The sequence below is a fragment of the Benincasa hispida genome, chromosome 3, assembly GCF_009727055.1.
Source record: "Benincasa hispida cultivar B227 chromosome 3, ASM972705v1, whole genome shotgun sequence".
Taxonomy (NCBI): domain Eukaryota; kingdom Viridiplantae; phylum Streptophyta; class Magnoliopsida; order Cucurbitales; family Cucurbitaceae; genus Benincasa; species Benincasa hispida.
The window spans coordinates 69,109,129-69,127,514 of NC_052351.1; the positions used below are offsets into that span (position 1 = coordinate 69,109,129).

General features: G+C 30.6%; 1 protein-coding gene across 1 annotated transcript in view; it reads left to right on the top strand.

Annotated features, from left to right (window-relative positions):
- The first annotated feature begins 3,558 nt into the window (after window positions 1-3,558).
- The window catches only part of LOC120072751 (fatty acid amide hydrolase-like), a 57,313-nt gene continuing 42,485 nt past the window's right edge, over window positions 3,559-18,386 (top strand). The window contains exons 1-2 of the mRNA XM_039025230.1: window positions 3,559-3,856; window positions 6,707-6,816. Of these exons, the coding sequence (XP_038881158.1) occupies window positions 3,757-3,856; window positions 6,707-6,816 (210 nt within the window). The 5' untranslated portion in view covers window positions 3,559-3,756. The remainder of the gene's footprint in view (window positions 3,857-6,706; window positions 6,817-18,386) is intronic.

Sequence of the window (18,386 nt, forward strand, 5' to 3'; positions counted from 1 at the left end):
CATAGACTATGCCACTCAATCGTGTAGCAACGACCAGCTAAATGACTATCGTATAGTCAACTCTCACAATCGTTTAGTCTTTGTCAATGCTATCGCTTAGTGAAACTCTTTCACTTGATAGCTTGTCTCCATGAGAACTTTCCGAATGAAGCAACTCTACTAAATTTAGGAAAACAATTTTCTTTTTATCTTACGATTACTATAAAACTACCAATAACTTCCCACTCAATCGGTTATTAGAGAAAAAGAAATTAATTATCATATAATTAATATATTATAAATAAATATGATAACCAACTTACCATATTATATTTATAACCTATAGTTTTAATATTTCATCTCATGAAACATATAAACTTTAGTTCTTTTTCTATTTTATGGTACTTAATGTAAATCATATTTACATTAATTCCTTCACTTGATGTATCTCATATATCACACCAATTATATCATATATAATTGAATTTCCTCTTGTTAATTTGAACACTTCAAATCAATCCAAAATTTGATTCTCAACTTGAATCCATTGAGCTACCAAGGGGACCTTATGGATCTGTAGCTTAAAGCTTCAACGGTACGTGAATAACTGACTAAACTCTTTAGTCACGAGATCCTCTAATGAATAATAAGTCATAGTCCTACTATGACTGGGTCCTTTCTTCCAAAGAGAAGGTGTGGCCACTATGTTCAATACCCAGAATCAGCCCTTAAGGGAGCAATCTATCTACTTACCCCTGCTTCAGGGAAGGAGTGAAGTCCGTCTTGTGTAACTGAGTTCCCAATTCCCCAATCAGACAAATCCCCAAAAAGGTAGGGTTGTTAAGTTGGCAATCTGGCCATTCTCATCCATACTAATCAAAGAACCGCCCTGATAAGCAGGAGTTCCCAAAACAATCAGGATTAAGGTCATGTCACCTATGGTCGTTATAGTGAGATGTAAGTCTCAATTATCAACGACGTTATATAAAAAGACGAATCATCTCGTGGTCCGGTCTTATACAAACTCTTTGTATAGGATACCCCCGCTGGCATGTCTCCACATGAATGGTTAGGATCAGACCATCTGTAGTAGTTTACAACACTTGTAAACCTCTACAAAGCGGACCGTATCCGTAGTGTCACCAAGATAAGGTATCCCTCATTTATCCTTATACTACAGACCATTTAGGTTATTACTTAAGGTATGATCCACTTATATATCTCATATACATGCTTAAGTTTACATAAAATAACCATGGATCTTTGTTTATTGGAGATAAGACTCCTTTCGTGTCTGGGAGATAAGGGTCAGGAGGAGGCGTGACACCCATGGCTTGCTTACCAAATTCATCGCCTAGAGTTTGCCAACACCAAGTTTCCATGCCTAGCTTCCTTCTTCTCAAGACTTCTTAAAATTTGACCAAGTGTTAGAAATTCATATTTAGATCCGAGAGCTACTTTTCTTATACTTAGAACATTTTTTAATTACTTAGCTCACTCTTTTTGAGGACTTGAACATTTAGAAAAATTTCTTCTTTTATTACTTTACTCACTAGCTTCAAATTTACCCAAATAAAAACTAACTCCACAAACATTCTTTAAAACAATTTACAACAACAACAACAATAATAACAACATGAACTTCCAAGTATGCTATTTAGGAAACCAAGTTCGAGGATTTACACATCAGTTGTTCCTAGATTTTCTCTACGATGATAGAACCTTATTCTTGGTCCTACATGATCTTTTTTAAACGACTGCAAGTGACAAGTCCTGTGTAGGCGTTGATTACATCAATTACTTTGGACGCAGCTTTCTTTGGTGCCATTAGTGCATTTAATGTCCAGAGAGAGATGAGAGGTAGAGATGTTCTACTGCACGTGTCAATTTGTTCATACAAGGTTTTCGAAGAAACGTTTTTTGTGGAGTTGAACTTTTATTGATGTAGATTTGATGTAATGTGGTTCGATCTCTAGTACTTGATCCTCTGATTCTCCCTCATTTGAATGCGTATGCTTGACTTAGGGAAGTGAAGCACGTGATGTTCTTGAAGTTGAAGTCTTGAAATAATCTTTGTATCTTCGAAAGACTTGTATATTCAAGAAGTGTTCAGTTTCAGGAGTCTGAGTCTTCTGATTGTTGGGAGAATTCTCTCTGTGATCTTTGAAGTGCAGAATTTTTTGTCATCTACAAAGAGAACTCTTCCATTTGTAGAGTATAATGGTGGGCTTTGTAGACTTGGATTTTGTTGGTCCATGAACCTGGCAGTTGGGCCCAATTTAATTGGATTTGGGCCTAATTTGGCATTTAGGCCAAATTAAGTCTATGTTTAGGCTTAATTGGACTTTAGCCCAAATTATAATATCAAGTTGGATTAAATTATTTTTATTCAATCCAATGATCATGATAAAAATAAGTGGCATAATTGGAATTTGCCAATTTATGTCTTCAATTTCAATTTGTGACACATGTTACTTTTAATTGGTCCTAAAATTTGATAATTAGTAATTTTGTCATTAATTGACGTGAAAATTTATGATTGGTTCAAAATTTCTCATTCCACAGCGACGTTCTTATATTTTTAGCAACCTTGCATGATTGTTTTTCTTTATAAGTTGTAACTTTTAGAAGTAGACTTTTCTCACTCAAGTGTTATTTTTATTTATTTATTTATGTATTTATTTATTTTGTTCGTTCCCTAGAATTTTGCTTCCTTTTCATTTACGTGATCAAGATCATAGATATGATATCTCACGATCTAGTGATAGAGATATGTTTGAATAAACAATCATATCATTTGCCTCATTACAACTATTTGGGTCGAAGTGGATACACGACGACTTAGTGTATCCTTTCCTACATATGTGATTTAGACCATAAACATAAAACATATCTAATAGTGGAGATATGTTTGAAAAGGCGCCACGTCATTTGCCCTTTTAAATCTCATAATTACTTTTGTCTTTCTTTTAAATACTTACAATTATTCGGATTCAAACAATATAAAAGATTATTTCACTAATTACAATCTTTTAAAATTATTTTTCTATATACTAGAAATTTCATGTGCTTCAATCACAAGTATCATTTGTTATGACATAAACAAACCAACAAGTAAAGAATAAATAACAAGACGAAGAATGACACACCGATTTAGCGGTTGATTAACTATGTGGTTAGCTATACGTTCATGGGCAAAGTAAGAAGTAGTTTCATTATCTTAAGAAGAACGCAATACAAAATACATAAATTGAATGATGTATGTATAGGTTTATTAAGAGAAGTTTAATCTCACTATAACTTAGGTTTCATGTGCTTCGTCACTCATTGCTAGCTCCATTAAACGTTAGGGGCTAATAAGGAAAAAATGGAGGAAGAGTAATTAAGTAATTATTAATACATTGATTATTAACCTTATGGGCTAGCAAAAGTGGAAAGTAGAGGAAGTAATTATTAATATATTGATTAAGGTCATTAATTTCCAACCAACCTAAACTTACCACAATAATCTTTAGTGAACAAAAAAAGAAGGTATCCACATCAACTCCAACCAACCAACCCCTCTCACTTTTTCTCTCTCTTTTTTGCTTAGTTTTCTTCAGCCAAATGTATATATTATATATATATCATACATAACATTTCATTCACTATGTGTTTTCTTGCTCTCTCCGTCCCTCTTCATTTCTTGATTTTCTTAAAGCCCCCTCTTTTGTTCTTCAAAATAATCTGATTCTTCATTCTTGAGGCCCCTATATTTTGCTCATAATTTACACTACAATGGGTTTCTTCAATTCTTGTGGGGTGGTTTACAAGCCTGCCAAAGATGTTGATTTGAGTCCCACAAGTTCTGAATTCTACCTCAAAGCTCATGTCAAAGGTATTCTATTTTCTCTCTCTCCTTTTTTTTTTTCTTCTTCTTTTTGTTCACTTGTGTTTGGTAGCATTTCCAATGAATCCCAATTTCAAGTTTTCGATTCCTATGTTTCGTTTAGTCAGTTCAATCCATCATCACGGTTTGATATATTAGTCTGTGTATTTTTAATATTTTTCTCTCCTTGGTATTTTTTTTCTTTTTGGTTAAAATAATTTCTGGTTCCTAGACTTTTTATAAAAGTAACAATTTAGTCTTTAAATATGTTAGTAATGATTTAGTGTTTGCATTTTCATATTTGTAACAATTTAGTCCTTAAACTTTAATAAATAATAAATTTTATGATATTTATACTTTATAATTTGTAATAATTTAATCCTTATTCTAACGATTAAAAAATATATATATTTATATAAATTATAAATAAAAAGTTATTATGTAATAAAAATTGACACGATAGAGATTATTAAATTCTTATAAATTTCAATGTATTAAAATTCGAGAGTAAACTATTTCAAATTTAAAAATATAAAGATTAAATGTTTTAACCTTTTTTTAATGTTTTTCTTGCCAGCCAAACGTGGCACAAATATCGAGGAGTATTTTTTACTTTTAGATTTATTTATTTATTTATTAATAATTTTGCTAGTTTTTGGTATTGAAATGCTTTAAATTCTCTGAGCTGTCAGAAAGTAGTTACCCAATTGATATGCATATTTGTCTCTCCAATGCCTTTAGAACGGGTAAAATCGTAATTGTAAACTTCACTTCCGCGGCAAAATTACTAAAACTACCATTATTACATGTAAGAGAAATTTTAATATCTACACACCTTGTGTATCTCAACAATTGATGGCCAAACATAGGTGTATCCCTCAAATATTGTTCTTACTATTATTGAAATTTAGTTTGATAATTTTCTTTTTTTGAAATTTATGTATTTTTTTTTATTTTTTAATTTTGATTTTTACGCATGTGTTAAGAAAAATACTTTAGATTCGAGTTACATACTAAAAACAAAAAGTAAGACCATGAAAACTATTTTATAGGCCATTGCATAATTATTATTATTTTTTATTTTCTATTTATTAAAAATTAAACTTATAAATACTACTTTTGTTTATAATCCTTTTAAATATTATCCAATTTATATTAATATTTTCAAAATCAAGAAAAGTTCTAAAAACTATCTTTCTGTTTTAGTTTTTAGATTTTGACTAAGAATGTCAGTACACCTTTGAGAAATATGAAAACCATGGATGAAAATTGGGAGAAAACAAGCATGAATTTCTAATACTAAAAACAAAATTGTCACCAATGAAACCTTAATTTTTAAATTTTTGTTTGGTTTTGAAAAAATTAATAAAAAGTAGTTAAGAAAACAAGGAAAATTGTGAGTTGAACTATTGTTTATAAATTTACTTTTCAAAAACCAAAAATTAAAAATCAAATCGTTATCAAGCAATATCTAAATAATATATATTTTATATTATGGATCGTATATTACTTTTAAATGCTTCTTGTTATATGACAAACAATGTATTGAGATAATATGAAAAATGGTCGTATAAGAAATTGATTGTCTCTAATTCCATTCTATAAATTTTTTTGTTTTATGCTATGCACTTTTTACAAACGGTTTCAATTATGTTCACGAAAGTTTATGAGCATAAATCGATCTTTTTTTTCTTTTTAAAAACTAATTTTTGTTTTTTTTTCTTAATTTGACCGGAAAAGAAAAGAGTTATAGTAAGAATATTGTTGCAAATAAAAAAGTAAAAATAAAATCAACAACTTTAAGGTTCTTTATTTTTTGTTTTCATATTTTAAAATTAAACTTATGGATACTACTTCTACTTCTAAATTTCTTTCTTTATTATCTACTTTTTACCAATGATTTATAAAACAAGTCAATTTTTTAAAACTAGAAATAGTAGCTTTCAAAAGTTATTTTTGTTTTTGGAATTTGCCTAAGAATTCATTCATTATACTTCAAATCGTTGTAAGAAATGTAGATGAAATAAGCTTAAATTTCAAAAACAAAAACAAAAAACTAAATGGTTACCATACAAGACCTTAATTATTACTTTGGATTCCCTTTGTGTTAAAGTAGGAAAAAGAGGGAGATCCAACTTTTAACGGATAAGAAACCTTTTATCTATTATACCATGAAGTTAACTATATTATAGTTAATCATATTAAAATTAAAAATCACTTTTCCTCAATTTTAGTTAAAGTAACATTTTAATCCCTGAACTTTTTATTGTAACGATTTAGTCTCCATATTTTTAAATTTATAACGATTTAGTCTTTGAACTTTAATAAGTAACAATTTAGTTTCTATACTTTAAAATTTGTGATGAATTCGATCTTATTGTAAAAATTATTCTTAAGATTTTATTAAATTTCTTACACATGTAGATGACTAAATTGATTGAAAATCAATTTTTTATAAACTATAAAAATTAGGTCCTTACATAATACAATTCAACACTTTTTTAAAGAGGTTTATAATAGGGACTAAATCGTTATAATTTTTAAAATATAGATACTAAATTGTTAATTATTAGAATTTAGGAACTAACTTGTTATAAATTTAAAAATACAACGACTAAAGTATTAATTATTAAAATTCAGATATTAAATTGTTACTTAAAAGTGTAGATGCTAAAAGTAATTTTTAATCAAAAAGTAATATTCTTTTATCTTACGCATGCACATGCATGTCCACACGCAAATATATATATATATATACTAGTTATTTTGTAAGAAAGGTTATAGTTGGAATTAATTTTAGAAAAATACATATTCAAATTTTTGCTTTTTGTTGGATTTTTTTTTTTTTTTAATAAAAAGCTCCTCGCATGGTTGGGATTGTGGTGAAAATATTTGCATGGGTTCTAGAAATGAGGATTTTGGGGAGCATGCTCTTATACGTTCTAAAGGCCAATAATCTAATTTACAAGGTACATCTTTCTCCTCTCTCATATTTAATACACCAACCATTTAAATGTGCACATATAATATTGTCATATTTATGATATATGTCGATGAAAATATTAATAAATATAAAATTGATGTGTTGATGTCAACTTCATCGTAAATTAGTTTATGGTAAGAATATTATTAACTCTTTAAGGAATTGTCGGTTTTGGTCAATTTCAATACTTCTTTTTCATCCCATGTTACCATGTGTCTAGAAGTCCACGTGCCTAGAACAGTGACGTCTTCTACTACTACTGAGAGACTTTATGTCATGGATAAGAGGTTAGAGAAGATTAAGTGCATGTTTCGAAGTGATTTGAAATTGTTATAGTAATTTTTGTTATATTCAAAATCCTTTTAAAACATGTATTTAGTCATTTAAAATTAATTTAATAATTCGAAATTGGTTTTAAATGATTAAAAACATATTTAAAAGTGATTTTAACTCTTCTAGAACTACTCTCCAAACATTTTTTAATAAAAATAAAGGAAGATGGAAGAAGAGGAGAGGAGAGAGAGAACTTTATTAAAATTAAAATAAGAACATTGTTATTTTTATTTTAATTAATACTATTTTATTTTTAAAATGCCACATCAATAACTCCGTTAAACAATTAATAATTTCCGTTAATTACGGAACTGGAATTAAGTATATTTACTAAATGTTGTTGACTTAATGGTTTAATTTTGAAAGTTAAGAACTAATTTCACATAAATCTTAAACGGTAGAGGGTTAAAAGTGTAATTTACCCACTGTAAAAATCTATTAAACATCTATAAAGTTTAGAGATGGGACTTAGCATAATTAAAAAAGGTTCTCTTTTTACAATAAATTATGAATTATTTTTTGTCAAAAGTTTGCATATGGTTGGTGACCTTTAATAACTACAATAAGAACTTTTACAATAAAACTTTTAATAAAAAGTGTGACACTTAAACAATTATTAGCTTTTCAATAACATTATTATAAAAAAAAAGTTAATTATTCATTAGATATAGGCACGGTTTGAACATTTGAATGTGTGAAATTCTGGTGGGACTCCTCCAGAGAAAGGAACATAATAAATTGGATTAGCTGGAAAAAGCTAAATAGAAGTAAAGACCAGGGGAGCTTGGTTTTAGAGACCTAATTCGATATTTTTTTATTGTGATATTCGAAAAGTTTGATTGTGAGCATAGTATTAAATTTCTTTCAATGTGTCGATGTTTTGATCGATATTTTTGTGTTTCCATAGGTTCGATATTGATATGAGAGATGAATCGATCTTTCCATTATAGCATTGAAAAAATTGCGAAAAATAAAAAAAATAAACAATAAAATCTCACTAATGTAAATAGAATATTAATAATATATATTTAAATTTAATTAAAATCATACCATGTTTATTTATTTTTTGAATTTTTTGTTCCTATAATTTTTTTTCTAAAAATATTTCTCGACATCGATATATTATCAATATTTATGCTAACATTGGTTGTGAGAGACCTCAAGAGCTCCTAAGAAATTATTAAAAAGAAAAAAAAATTAGAGAAGGAGCAAAGTAATAATGCAAATAAATAAATATAGTTACTCAAAAATTTTAAATAAAATATAAGTTAATTTATCGGAAAAAAAACGTGTGGTTGGTTTCAGTTTTTTTTCTCAAAGTCGATAGTACAAATATTATGTCAGTTGAGTTATATTCTTATTGGCATTCGTTTCAATTTTATCGTTAAAGTTTTTGAAAGTGCCATTTTTTTTAGAAAGGTCAATTCTGTTCTTGTTTTTCAAATTTGTTGCAATTTAAAGTAAAATTGAAAGTTTTAAAATATTATTGATAAAATTGAAATCAACTACTTACGTGAAGACATTTTTCATATAATTTAGTTGGTTTTATTTTCAACCCTAATTTACGTAATTTTTTTTCAATTTTAACATTAACCCCTCAAAAGTTTCCATTATAATCCACAATGTTAATGAAAGTCGTTTTGGTAAATTAACAAATGGGAGCAAAATGAAACCTTTAAAATTTAAAAACTTAAACGAAAACAACCACATCATTGTAGACAACTTATAAAGCTTAATTATCCAAAAATATAAAAGGAAATAAATATTTATTGCATTCTGGAGAAAATGTTTAGTACTTACCATATCAAAAATTTTCTATTATACTTTGATTCATTGTTTGCCATGATAGTAACATTTAAGAATTATGTGGGTCCACAAAATAAATAAATAAATCATTTAGTTACGTGTCAAATAATGAATGGAAGGAATTGGTACTACTAGATTTTTTTCCTTACATTTTATGTTATGTTTGTTGAATGAAAAACTGTGACTAATCACAAATCACCATGTCATTTCTCAAATTAATGACAAAATTACAAATGATCAAATTTGAGACTAATTAAAAGCGAAAGCATAAGCTGGTGGAGAATCCTGATGATACCACGTCTTTTTGTCGTTGGATCAAATAAACTAATTTGATCCAATTTAGTATTAATATTTTGACTCAGGTCCATTTAAGCCCAAAATAATAAGCTTAATTTGGCCCAAATGTCAACCATGCCTAAAATCTAATTAATTTGACCAAAGAATCAAGTTTGTGGACCAACCAAGCCCAAGTCACATGGTCTCATGGGAACTCTGTAAATAAAGGAGTTCTCCTTCATTTGAAGGGTCATTAGGAATTTTAGACCCCATGGAAGCTAGAGAGAATTCTCTCAACTATTAAAAGACTCCCTAAGCTCCTGAATTTGAATCATATTTGACTATTAAAGTCCTTTAAAGACACAAGCATTCCTCTAAGCTTCAACTTCAAGAACATCTATACGCTCCGCTTCCTCAAATTAAGTCTACGCATTCAACAAAGATAATCAAAGGATCAAATATTAGAGATTCAACAACATCCACATAAAAACAAGTTCAACTCCACATCCACATTAAAAAAGCATTTTAGGGTATTGATTTCGTTACAAACTTCATTAGATAATACTTAGATCAATCACAAATTTATGTATAACAATTTACCTAAGTCTCAAAACTGAGGTCCAGATTATTATCTTTCGAAAACAATCTTTTCTCATGCAGTCCTAAATGATAACTAACCTCCTGATGTCAAATTAAAATTTAGACATTAAGTATTGTCATTAACAACTTTTGCTATTCCCTCAGCTATTTATATGAAAGGTTAATAGCAATCCAATGTTATAGATTCGGTTAAACATATAATCTATCAAACTGAATATTTAATCTAACATCATTGATGGCCAGTCAATAGAATTTAATAACAATAACATTGAAAGGCATAAAGTCTACAATTCCATGAAATCACAAAGTATTAAACTAAATTCATAAGTAATTTATCAACACCCTAAAACAAGAGAATCTAGCCACTTATGATTCTCAAACACATATTTGCATACAATTTTGACAAAATTAAAGTAGAAAAAAATAAAGAACCAGAAAAGACAACTATCATAATGCTCTTCCTTTGACTGAAATTGCCAATCTCCTCTTGGTCAGCATTTTGGGAATTCGAATGGTCTTCACAATAATTCTCCATACTTTCTAACTTTTCTTGGGATATCCAAATATATAGAAGATAGAAATATAGGGGATAAAATCTTTCCAAAATTAGCAGATTTTTTAATTATGGAAAGGCAGTGCTACGCTCGCAGCAACATAGTTACGCTAGTCTGATATTGTCGTAGCGTAAGGCTACGCTGATCGTAGTGTTGCGATGCTGCATTGGATGCCCAGCTACTGCCTTCAGACATAAAGGGTTGAGGATCGCAACGGTCCTTGTTACACTGCTTCTAATGCATGCACGAACCTCTTTCGTTAACTTTGTAGTATTGCAACGTTACACTATAATGTTGCTATACTCCAATTAGAGCAACTACTATCTTCTAGCATAACAAGGTAGCATTGTAATGCTCTGCATTACGTTGCCTTGCCCTTTGATTCTTGGACATTTTCCTTTGTTCTCTTTACTCTCTTTAATCCATTGCTTGGTTTTGACTTCTTTAAGCATATTTTTGGTCCTTTTTAGCTCATTTTGTGTATAATTTAATTTTCAATCATAAATTCTAAAAATCGTTAGCAAACAAGTTAAATCTTATAATAATATATTAAAAAGGCATCACAAACCTAAAGGCAAATAATGCACATTTTGTGTGCATTTTACCACCCAAAACTTAAAACTTTGCTAGTCCTGAGCAAAGAAGAAATAAGAAAATAGAAAAGTTTTAAATAAGTGTGCTAATGATTCATGTCTCAAAGAATATCTAGTTAAAGACTCAATCAGAAATGTTCAAGCAAGTTTATCACTCAACCATGTCCAAATCTAATCATCTCCCATGTGTGTGTGCAAGTCACATTCAATTCAAAATACAAGAACTAAAGTTAGGTTCAAGAAAACTTCTCCAGTATTCCCACCAATCATCAAGCATCCACACATTTCAAGAAAATAATATGTCCACTGAGGTGGCTTTATTATAATCCTGAGTCTTAAACTTATATCATTTTACCTAAGGGTATTAGCTTTCACACATTCACTACAGGAAATTGTACCTAATCAATTCCCAAGTATTCTAACTGATCACAGGAAACACAACTCTTTTTACCCCCATCCATGCATACATTACAAGTTTAAACAATCAAAAGGTATTTCTTTGAAGCACATGATAATGAGTGATCACTTTTTTTTTTCCAAAGGCAATCATAATGTTCTTATCTTTTCCTCTTAGTCTAACATTACAAATCATCATACACATCAACCCTCTAATCGGTGGGACTTTTTGAGGTGACAACTAAATACACTTAACATGATTCTACTTTTAATTAAAGTTTTTAAATTGAAGTGACTTTGTGCTCATGATATGAGAAACTCAAATAGGGACATAGATAGATCATACTTCAAGATATTATTATCCTATTTCCACTATAAATCATTCAACATGCATATTCAAATTTCATCCTTGATGATCAACATCAACAATAGACAACAAAGAACCAATCAAATATCCTCAATTCTCAATAAGTTTTTTTTTTAAATTTCACCAAATTTTCAAATAACATGCATATTTATCAATAAAACCAAATCAACATGCATAGCAGGATAAAACAAACAAACACAAAAGTACGAAGAACACCTCTCATCTCAAACTTAGAAATTTGCATTGTCCTCAATGTAAGAAAAGAAAAAAGCACAGAAAAACAAGTCTGGGGGCATGCGGAAGTCCACCAAACAAGCTAGTGGAAAGAGTACTTTTTGTGTTGAACATATACCCTGAAAAATATAAGAACAAATGAGTGACTCTCAGATTTTTTAAAAGAACACAACTAAAGTAAATTACTGAAAGAAAATAAAGAATGAAATAAATATTGGGTTGCCTCCTAGGAAGAGCTTGGTTTAATGTCTCATAGCTAGACGAGGCTTATTCATCATGTCAGATCCCATGGTGGTTTAGTTCTATCATTCATGCCTCCACATCCTGAATCAAATTATCATATCCATGTCTAAAGGATAAATTATCTTAACAAACATTAAGAGGATCATCAATCATATAATCATGGCCAAAGGAATCAACAGATTTACCATTTCTACTCATATAAAATGACATGGGAGGTAATACAAACTCATGTTTAATAGGGTTCTCATCTTTTCTATCTCCCGTGACATGTACTTACCTATAGTACAAGGGATAGTACTTAATAGGATTCTCATATTTTCTATCTCGTATCACACAAAGCTTTAGCAACAGTCAGTGACCCTATAGTATAAGGGATAGTAAAACTCCTTGGATCTTTGAGCTTTTGTGGTAACTTTTTCTTCAGCAAATCACGACATTCTTTAGTCAAACCAATCATGTCACACCCTCTCCTAGATTACCTTCTTAATTCATGAGAGAATGTGATGGCAACCGTTATCAACCCTTTTATAGCACCCACTGCCCATCTGGATTTCCATAACCTGCTTAAATAACCCTTAATACAAGATAACACCACAAACAACCCTCAACATCATGTCTATAATAAACTGAGTAACAAGGGTTCAACACACAATGCATACATACATATCTACCAATTCAAAACCTAGTGGGGCCCAACACATCCACCTTACTAGTCCCTAATATGTACATGACATCAGTACAGACATAACCAAGATAAACACCTAGCTTCTCTTTTCCTACTTTAAGCTTAACTTGTACTTTCAGTGGCAGAGTAGCAACACAACTATCTTCTGGGGAGTTGACCACTACCTGGGGAAAAGGAAAATATTTGAAAAAAATAAGCTACTAGCCCAGTGAGTGACTATTTGAAAACATATATAGTGAATACCAAACGAACTCAAACTTAAAACTTTTAGAATTAAAACTACTGAAACTCATTTAAACAATAGGATCCTTAGTTGAGAGAGAACCCTTTTTCTCAATCCTTTAACGTTAATCCTTAGTTGGTGTGAAGTAATCTCAACACAACCAACATTAACTCTACCTATATGCACATGGTAATAACTAAGTACCGTCATACCTTAGGTACTAGGGCCCGAATACTTTCTTAAAGTCCTTCAGTATCAAGTTCATCATCAAAGTGTGGGTTTAAGCAAGCTAACAAAGGAAGAATTCAGGATCATTAAGCACTCTAAATCATTAATTTTAGCAATAAATTAAGAATATTCATACAATATGAAGTGGGTTTCAGAAATACCTTTGATGAACTCCTTTGATCCACGAAATCAGTTTCAATTACTACTCCAAAAGCTTGTGGACCACCAAAGAATCTTCCCTACTATTCTCTAGGACTTTAGATTGAGTTGTGGGACTCAAAATGAGTTGAAATTAAAGGGAATTATGAGCAGAAGTTTTCTGGTTTTCCGTTAGAAGAAGAAGAAAAAATTCTTCAGCATCTCAGCCTTTCAATTCTCAATTTCATGGCCTAATTTCAGCTGATTGGTAGTGGTTTTATTTAGATCAGCCATGCAATCAAGTTACATAACCAATTGGCACCACCTACTTAATTTTTGTAATGGAATTGGATGACTAAAGTGGGATAACCCCACTTATTTGAAAAAAAAAATTTCAAAATCAATTTAATTAAAATTTATTGAAATTCAATTTTAATTTATTTTTTCAAAAATTAAATTAAAACAAAATTGATTTTTAAAATTTGAATTTTTACAAAATTCAAATTTTCAATTTTAGATTTAATTGATTTAATTAATTAAACAATTTAATTAATTCTATTAATTTAGTATCAAATATTAAATTAATTAAACATCAATTCAACAATCATGAATCCAAATTCATGTAATTTGATATTCAAATTAAATTTAAATATCAACCTATTCTCCAATTTTGTTTAATTCAATAATTAAACATGTAATTATATTGCATATATTTACTAATTCCCTTAATTTGAATTTGAACGTTTCAAATTCACCCACCATACTATTCTAAGGTTTATTCCGTTTGGGAGCTAGTAGGGGGGCCTAATGACCTACAAATCATGGGCTCCAACGATCCAAGATTAACTGACTAAACTCTTTAACCTAATTAACCACCATTTGTTAAGTACTGGGTTACTCTACTAAAGCACAGTCGTTGCACTCCCCTCATTGTAGAATTATTGTGTCCTCTCAATATAACCATCATTAGTAAGTTAACCCTTTACAGGTTGTATGTAATAACAACTGGGTCAATAACTGTTTTACTCCCAAGATTACCTCTTGTTTCTTAAGTTCCACTGATCCTCCAATGAACAATTGGTTTTTTGATCCAATCAACAAACTGAGTCCCCCTCGAGCCAATGAGAGGGTAGTTCTTGTTTAAGACCCGGAGTCAGCACTTAAGAAAACAACCTCTCTACTATCCCTAAAAGTGGGTAGGAGCGAATTCCATATTGCACCATATATCCCCAGCTATCTACCCGGTCTTGCCCCTGAAATGGGAGGCTTATTAAGCCGGCACTGTTGAGTCAACCCTCACCCATGCAAAACTAAAGATAATCCCGAATAAACAGGAGTTCATAGTTAACTCATGATTAAGGTTAAGTTACCTAGGTCATCTCTTTGAACTAGTCAGTCTTAAACTGTAAACAACGTTATAAAGTAAGAGTGACTTATTTCTTGATCTGATCTTATACAGACTCTTTACATAGGACGCCCCCACTCCTCATGTCACCACATGAACGAATCAGGATCACTTCGTTTGTAGTACTTTACAACAAATTGTAACAACTATAGAGTGGGCCGCATCTGATAGTGTTACAAGAATAAGGTACCCAACCTTATTCGTACACTATAGATCATTTTGGCTATTTATTCGAACCTGATCCACTCTTATGTCTCTACATGAAGTTCAAGTACTCATGTAATAGTCATGGATCTTAAGTTTATTAGATTTATTTCTAAAACGAAATGAGCATTTTATATATTCAATAACTACTTTATTGAATCAAACTTCAATAACATCTTTAATGATTAACAAAATAAGTTTATTGTTTACAACGAGTTTTAGGATATAAACCCCAACACAAAGCATGATAAAGCTTATTCTTGCAATAAAATCATACTTTGAAAGCATAAGTAAGCTAAAATCATGTGTCAAAATGTTTCCTTCACAAGTAATTAACATCACATAAAGAACCAACTAACGCATGCTTCCTGAAACATAAAGGGTGGAAAAGACTTAAATCATGCTTTCATAGAATCCTTTTGTACTTAAGCATGTGTTTTAGAGCACATTTGAAAACTGGTTTGCTTGGAAACATGGCCTAAATGATTAGAAAAACTGAGTGTGAATTTCAGATTAAAATAACATTTTAGGATGTTGATTTCGTTACAGACTTCATTAGATAATACTTAGATCAATCATGGAATTATGCATAATAATTTACTTAAGTATATAAACTAAGGTCTGGATTATTAAAAAAATCTTTTCACATGCAATTCTTAATGATAATCAATGTTGTGATACCAAGTTAAGATTCATGGCATTAGGTATTGTCATCAACAAATTTTACTATTCCTCTAGCTATTTACATGAAAGGTTAATAGCAATCCAATGTTATAGATCTAGTTAAACATACAACCTATCGAATTGAATATTTAATCTAACATTCATTGATGGTCAATCAATAGAATTTAATAACAATAACATTGCAAAGCCTAAAGTTCTACAATTCTATGAAATCACAAAGTATTAAACTAGATTCGAAAGTAAATTTATCAACACCCTAAAACAAGTGAGTCTAGCCACTTGTGGTTCCCAAACACATACGCATACAATTTTGACAACATTAAAGTAGAGAGAAATAAAGAACCAGAGAAGATAACTATCGTAATGCTTCTCTTTTGATGGAAATCTCCAATCTCGGTCGACACTTTGAGAATTCGAACGATCTCCACAATAATTCACCCCACTCTCTAACTTTTCTTGGGCAAACTCACTCTTTTTAGGTCTAAAATTAGGTCAGAATTTTCCCTTGAGTGTTTAGGGATGTCCAAATATATAGAAGATGGAAATTTAGGGCATAAAATCTTTCAAAAATTCGCATATTTTTTTAATTAAGAAAAGGCAAAGTCGCTACGCTCTACAACAGCATAATTATGTTGGTCTGATGTTACCATAGCATAAGGTTAAGCTGATCATAGCATTGCAATGCTACATCGGATGTGTAGCTACTTCCTTCAAGCGTAAAGGGTTGAGCATCGTAACACTTCTTGTTATACTGCTTCGGACGCACGTGCGGACCTCTTCTGTCAAACTTCGTAGCATTGTTACACTTCAATTAGAGCAGCTACTGTCTTCTAGCGTAATGGTGCAACTTGTAATGTTATGCATTACGCTACCCTACTCTTTTGATTCATGGAAATTTTCCTCTCTTCTCTTTACTCTCTTTGGTTTATTGCTTGATTTTGACTTCTTTAAGCATATTTTGGCCCTTTTTAGCTCATTTTGAGTATAATTCAACTCTCAATCATAAATTTTGAAAATCACTAGAAAACACGTCAAATCTTATAAAAACATATTAAAAACCTTCCTAAATCTAAGGAAAATAGTGCACATTTTGTGTGCATTTTAGCAATCTTGCCCAATTCTTTAGATTTTGTCTTTCAGCATCGAGCCTAGCATTGTGCATCGTTGCAATGCTAGGCCATATAGTCATTTTCATCATTTTCTATCCTTTTTGGTTTGTTGCTAAATTAGGACTCCAAATGGTATGTTTTAGCTCTTTTTCACTCCAATGCTCAATTCTATCTCTTAGATACTTGAAACCTATAAAATCACCAAATAAACACATTAAACCTAAGTACAAGTCTAAATTAAGCTGAGCAAGATAACACATGTCAGGTGTTATCACACTCATGACATGGAGCTGAGCATTATCAACAGGAGAATTAAGGATTTCTTAGACCATTAAGTGAAAAAGGATAAGAAGGAAACCAAAAGCACTAAAAAGACTGTGAAGAGTGCCACAATAGAATCTATGGTCATTAATACAACCCTCTTGAAATTTTTCTCAAAAGGAAAAGAAACAAAATTTAAGAAGATACATGATGGAGGGGAGAGACGTCACTTAAATTTAGGGGGATGATAGGAAAAATTTTATCCATTTCTTGAATCTGATATTCCAAACATGCTAGAGCAATTACTAGAGAACCAACTTATTCAGCTGTTGGAATGCAAATGACCAGAACAATTAGGAAAAAATTAACGATCCTAACTACTACAAATATCACTGGGTCGTTAGCCATCTAGTTGAAAAGTGTTTCCTACTAAATAAGCTAATTTTAAGGCTAGCTTGTGAAAAGAAAATCGAGCTAGAATTTGATGAAATAGCTTAGATAAATCATGCCACAATATTAGAAAATTCCGATGTCCAACCACTTGCAGTATTTTATGATTAAGTAGAGAGCATGATTTTATTTGGAACCTTTGAAGACAACCAAAGTCCACCCAAAAGGAGTTGTGCATCTACCAAACTTGTAAAAGATAAAGCAAGACTTAGAAGAAGAAGAAAGAAAGAAAAAAAGGCACGGAAGCTGAAGCATATTTAGAAGGAAGACAAGGGCATTCCTCAACCTTGATGACCAGTAACTTTGGCAGAGTTCCTCTAAAGAAATTTACATGACAATAATTCAAAGAAGTACTAAAAGTTGTTGCATGTCATGCTATCAGCACAATGAAAAGTGAGAATACTCTTGATGTTCATTAGGGGTGGTTGAATCAGAAGACTTTTCGTCCTTCAATTTTAATAACTTGTCATCATTCCCTCAAGTAGCCAAGAGCGCCCTTATTGACATATTATTGGACTCAAATGAATTAAGTGTCCTAGCTTTTGTGACATGCACATACACCTTTGGCTATATGTCTATAGGTTTTTTAAATGAAGATTTATTGTTAGGGTCAAAACCTCATATTAGGCCTTTGATTGTCTTAGGATACATTAAAAGCAAAAGGTTGATCAGATTCTCATTGATGATGGATCAACGGTCAATATAATGCCTAAGTCAAACATGAAACAATTAAACGTTTTTTTATGGAAGAACTGACAAATAGAAAG